The sequence below is a fragment of the Olea europaea genome, unplaced genomic scaffold, assembly GCF_002742605.1.
Source record: "Olea europaea var. sylvestris unplaced genomic scaffold, O_europaea_v1 scaffold1803, whole genome shotgun sequence".
Taxonomy (NCBI): domain Eukaryota; kingdom Viridiplantae; phylum Streptophyta; class Magnoliopsida; order Lamiales; family Oleaceae; genus Olea; species Olea europaea.
The window spans coordinates 92,822-99,157 of NW_019235776.1; the positions used below are offsets into that span (position 1 = coordinate 92,822).

At 32.5% G+C, this 6,336-nt stretch overlaps 1 protein-coding gene across 1 annotated transcript; it reads left to right on the plus strand.

Annotated features, from left to right (window-relative positions):
* The first annotated feature begins 771 nt into the window (after window positions 1-771).
* Window positions 772-4,415, plus strand: LOC111378344. The gene is made up of 6 exons (XM_023001525.1): window positions 772-907; window positions 1,067-1,144; window positions 1,226-1,260; window positions 1,632-1,814; window positions 4,247-4,269; window positions 4,331-4,415. Exons 1-6 carry the CDS (start codon window positions 772-774, stop codon window positions 4,413-4,415), a joined length of 540 nt encoding a protein of 179 aa, XP_022857293.1.
* Window positions 4,416-6,336: the final 1,921 nt, after the last annotated feature.

The following is a 6,336-nucleotide window of genomic DNA, read 5'->3' on the forward strand; positions in this document are numbered from 1 at the left end:
TTGGTAGCTATCGTGATGGAGTAATATGTGATGTAGTACCTATACATGTGTGGCTTCTTTTATTGGGGAGACCATGGTAATATAATAGGAAACTCATCCAGAAGGGTACAAAAATCATTACAGCTTTGTCAAGGATGGGAAGTTTATCATCCTTGTGCCATTAACACAGGCACAAGTGTATGAAGACCAAATCAAACTGAAAAATAAGGAAAGGAGAAGAGTGAAAGAGTTATAAAAAAAAATAAAAAAAAATAAAAAAGAGAGAGAGAGAGAGAGAGAAAACAGTGAGATGGCAAGCAAGATAGAAAATGGTGAGGTGGCTAATAGAGATAAAAAGATAGTGGAGCTACATGAGTGAAAAGAAAAAGAATCTTTCGAGATGAGAGAAAAGGCGAGAGCTAATTTCTTTGCAAAATGGAGTGAGTTAAAAAGAGCGTTAGTTGAGAGATAAAGGATATTGTTGGTCTATAAAGAGTCATTCATCAATCTTTAGGAGTCTAACTCACCCTTTCCCAATTTGGCTAAATCTTTGTTGCAGGAATTCGAAAATGTATTCCCAGCAAACGTGCCTAGTAGATTGCCACATATTCGAGGGATTGAGCACCAAATTGATTTCATACCTGGAGCCTCATTTCAAACCGACCAACTTATCGAAGTAACCTTGAGGATATAAAGGAGTTTCAGAGGCAAGTGAAGAAACTGATGAGCAAGGAATATGTAAGAGAGAGCATGATCCTTGTGCTGTTTTAGTGCTACTTGTGCAAAAGAAAGATGGAACCTGGAGAATGTGCGGATTGCAAAGTCATCAATAATATAATGGTAAAATATCGTCATCTTATTCCTAAGTTAGATATTATGTTAGATGAGCTATATGGTACATTCATATTTGGTAAAATTGACCTTAAGAGTGATTATCATCAAATTTGAATGAAAGAAGGAGACAAGTAGAAAATCATTTTTAAAGCTAATTATGGTTTGTATAAATGATTAGTAATGCCGTTTGGACTCACGAATACACTAAACACTTTTATGCGATTAATGAATCATGTTTTACGTGATTTTATAGGCAAATTTGTTGTGGTTCATTTTGATGACATTTTAGTCTATAGTAAGGACTTAGATGAGCATGTAGAACATTTAAGAAGTGTGCATGTGGTTTAACTTTATGCCCATTTTAAGAAATGCACATTTTAAATGGAAAATATTATTTTTCTTGAGTTTGTAGTTGGTGCTAACAGGGTAGAAGTAGATGAAAAAAAGGTAAAAGCTATTAAAGATTAACCAACACCTAAAAGCATAACTGAAATAAGGAGTTTTCATGACTTGGTTAGTTTTAATAGGTGACTTGTAAAGGAATATAGGACAATCACCACACCACTTACTGAGATAGTTAAAAAATACAGTTAGGTTTTATTGGGGAGATGAGCAAGAGCATGCATTCAATAGTATTAAGGATAGGTTGTGTAAAGCATCAATTTTAGCACTTCCTCATTTTGACAAAACATTCGAAATTGAGTGTGATGCTTCAAGAATAGGGATTGGAACAGTTTTGATGCAAGATAGGAGATCAATAGCCTACTTCAATAAAAAAAACTCAGTAAGTTGCTCTCAACTATCGTACATATGATAAGGAATTATGTTCACTTGTTCGAGCCTTGGAGACATGGCAGCATTACCTGTGGCCTAAGGAGTTCGTGATTCACACTGGCCATGAGTCATTGAAGCACTTGAAAGGTCAAGGTAAACTGAACAAAAGGCATGGAAGGTGGATAGAATTCATAGAGACATTTCCCTATGTCATAGGTACAAGCAAGGTAAGAGAAATGTGATGACGAATGCATTGTCTCGAAGATATGTGTTACTAACTTCTCTGAGTTCTAAACTACTTGGTTTTGAATAAATTAAGAAAATGTATGCGAGTGATTTAGATTTTTTCGATATATACGAATCATGTAATAAAGGGGTTGTAGACAAATTCTTTACACATCATGGGTATTTGGTTCGGAAAAATAAATTATGTTCCTAATTGTTCAATGCGGGAGTTGTTATGAGGGAAGTACACAAAGGGGGTTTAATGGAGCATTTTTGGGTTAAGAAAACTTTAGAAATGTTAGGGGAACATTTTTATTGGCCTAAGATGAAAAATGATGCTGAACAGATATGTAGTCGATGCATAACATGTAAATGGGCTAAATCTAAGGTTATACCTCAAGGACTGTATACACCTTTACCTACTCCTTGTGAACCATAGGTCGATACTTCAATGGATTTTGTTTAAGGTTTACCTAGGACAAAAAAGGGGTCGATATTCGATTTTTGTGGTGATAGATAAGTTTAGCAAGATGGCACATTTCATACCATGTCATAAAATCGATGGTGTCACCAACATTGCTGATTTGTTCTTTAAGGAGATAGTGTGTTTACATGGAGTCTCTAAGATTATATTGTCTAATAAGGATGTCAAATTCCTAAGTCACTTTTGGCGGGTTTTGTGGGGTAAGTTAGGCACAAAATTATTGTTTTCTGCAACTTGGCATCCACAAACCAATGGGCAAATCAATGTAGTGAATAAGACTATGACACAATTGTTGGGCACTGTGATCAATAAGAACTTAAAAAGTTGGGAATGGTGTTTACCTTTCATAGAGTTAACATATAATAGGGCCACACATTTTACTACTTCATTTACATCGTTTGAAATTGTTCATGATTTTAGAGTCCGTATAATTGCAAAAATGGAATTTGGATAGAAAAAAAAAACAAATTTAAAGAAATTGAATTGCCTAGAAATTGTTTTCCTGGAAATTGTCAATTTATTGTGTTTGATTGGTATAATTTTCCATGTGAGAAATGTTGAAATAAAAGTGTTTTTTGATGTTCGTTTAATTTTGTTTTACATGAAAATTGACAATTAAAGGGATAGAATTTACTAGTATTAGGGAAGAAATTTGTTTCCATTACCAACAAAAAAGAAAATTCAAGAAAATCATCTATTTTTTTATGTTCATCTGGCATTATTTTATATGGAAATTATCAATTAAAGGGTAATACTTTTTTTACAATGATTCTTAAAATTTGTTTTCATTTCCCAAAAAAAAAAAAATAAAAGGAAAAAAGAATTGCCACAATAGATGGAAAATGAATAAAAGAATTCAAATTCATCAAAAAGTTGGAAATTATCTACCTGGCCAAGGAAAGTGGAAAAGGTTTTCCATGGAAAATTTTTCCTACCAAACACCACAAAAGTTGGAAAATCTTGGTTATTTTCCATTTTCCATGGAAAATGGTAGGCAATCAAACAGGGCCTTAATCTACTAAGACTTTGAATTTAATACATTTGCCTATAAATGAACATGGTAGCTTAGATGGAAAAAGAAAGGCCGAGTTCATGAAGTCACTCCATGAAAAATTAAAGATGCAAATCGAAAACAAAAACAAGCACTTTGCATCGCAAGCAAATAAAGGCCAGAAAAACGTGACATTTGAACCTGGTGATTGGGTTTGGGTATATTTCAGAAAGGAGCACTTCCCAAAGCAAAGGAAATTAAAGTTGCAACCATAGGGGAGATGACCGTTTCAAGTCCTTAAGAAGATTAATGACAATGCATACAAATTAGATCTCATAGGTAAGTATAATATTTCAGCAACTTTTAATGTATCTGATCTATCTCTCTTTAATGCAGGTTCAGATTCGATGAGGAATCCTTTTGAAGAGGGAAGAGATGATGTGATCCAAGGGACGAGCCCAGGAAGAGACCCATTGATTATCGAAGGGGGACCGATGACGCGTTCGAGGGGCAAGAATGAACCTCGTTTTGGAACCATTGGAGCTCCAGCTATCTCTTCCCAACTTTAGAATTCTAAAGTCTTATTAGTGAAGATAAATGTTTTTGATGTATAATCTTTACATCTTTTTTGTTTTAATCTTGTGGTTGAATCAAGAGAATTATGGAATCGATGTTTGATTTCTATAGGATATTCTCTTGAATGAACAATAACCAAAGTAACAGAGATAGCATAGGATGAAATATGGCTTGGGTATATATAATATGAAATGTTTAAAGTTGTATAGGATTGTAAATTCAGTTAACAATCACGAGCTACGATTGGCCACATAAATATATTGCATGAGCTGACTCCCTTGTGGCTAACAAGCGGTAAGTCCACCTCTCAAGTGCAAGTGTCGTGCTTAGCGAGCGGACGTGATACTGCTTTTTATGCTTAATCCTTTTTTGACTCCTTTAAGACATACTACCAACTCTCGAAAAGGTAATTAGCAAGTAATTTTATGACAATTTCTTTTCCTTAATCCTTTTTTGACTCCTTTAAGACATACTACCAACTCTCGACTCTTTAACTTTAATTACAACTCAATAGCACATGATTTTGACATAGAACTTGCCAATTACAATTGAATCTAACAAACCCCCACTTCTATTATGTGACAAAATCGTTTATTTCAAAATTAAAATCCATATAACCTAACATCTATTAACCCAAAGATTTAATTCCCAAACTTCAACTCAATAGCTTGTCATACTTATTTCCTGAATACGTAAAATCAACAATACAGCATATAAAGGCAAGAGAAAATTGACAATTATAATATATAACTAATTCATATACAAAACAACACAAGTAAAATGTGTAATAACAAAGCATGTAATACTGCATGGATCAATAACTTAGAATTGAAATATAGAATATCAATATCAATATTGACAATATACTAAATACAATATCAATATTAAAATTCCTTCCACAAATCAAAATTATTATATGACTCTCCCTAAATCAAATATCAATATCAATATTGAACTCCCATACACGAATCAAAATAACTACGACTTTTCCTAAAGTAAAATCTCCAAGACAAATGTCAACTTCTATCCCTAACTCATAGACCACTCAACTTGTCACGAAAAAAAATATGCATGCAAAACTTATAATGCAAGAATAAAATTTTCTTTTTGAGATAACTTTTTTCTATAGATTTTTAAATATAACATCAAGTAGTGGAAGATCAAATCATATGAACAATTATTTTCTTACTTGTACAAGCATATTTTATAAACAGCAAACTTTTCTTACATAACTCATTTTAAATGTATATGCAAATCATGTTTGAAAAGTGTCACTAACCTCATGTACACAAGACTCAAAATTTTATATCAATAAGAAATGACATGCAAAGAAATTACTGGTGAATTAATATTTTTCTTAAATTATGAAAGTCAAACCAGTGCTACTAGGACCTTTAATCAAAATAGCTCATATTAATAACTTTTTTATTTTCTTTATCCTTCATCTGTGAGCATATATAATTTTTTTCTTTATATGCATACTTTTCTTCACTAAACTTTCTAAATGACACATGTTACAAGTTTTTGGCCGATGACTCCCAAGTCAAATGACTATAGGGCACCAGAGTTTTAGATACTTGGCTAGCTTAATTACTCGAGTCGTAAAGTCTATGAAAAAGTATAAGATTTCTCACAATTTCTATTGACTTATAATCTAAATATATTAATGCTCAATAATATTTTTCTTTTAGGGGAATATACAAGAGCTTATATCAACAAATTAAAGGTTAATTCATATTCAAAGTCACCTTACCACACTGATGATTGCTATTTCAAATCTCACATATTCAGCCAAAACTCATTCATAAGAGCTTAATGTGTGCAGTGCAGATGATTTATGAAGAAACCTATACCAAGTACTCCAAATAAGTTCCAGACAAAGTTAATGAAAACTTTATCCATCGTTAACTAATTTTGTTAGTACTTGATCATAAAATAACATATCCAATCATTTCACTTTAAAAAGTTATAATCATCAAAAATCATTTTTCCTTTTTATTTTTATAATAATAAAATAAATAATGCAAAATGAATGAGATATAGAAAATATTAGAATGCATGAATGAATTGTTAAGAGACACAGACAATGTAGATACATAAACCTAAAGACCTACTAAATGAGCAACACGAACACCACCACAATTTACAACATCATTTTGACTAGAGAGCTCACCATCTGGGGCAGACTTATTTAGGGCCCAGTGGGGTCAATTGACCAACAAGACGTTTAATTTTTTACATTTAAAAAGCCCACATAATAGAAAAAATAGCAGCCCCATAATTCTTAACCAAGCCCAAGCTGCCCAACAATCTTAAGTATTTAACATTGAAGGCCCATATTGTATTTTTTTTCCCTCGAATCCCTCCAATTCTCAGACCCTAGGAACTGTTAATGCAACTTGAAATTCCAAACTCCGAACCAATTCACCATATTTTCAAAGAGGAAGAAGAAAAATAGATTAAAGAAGCAAAT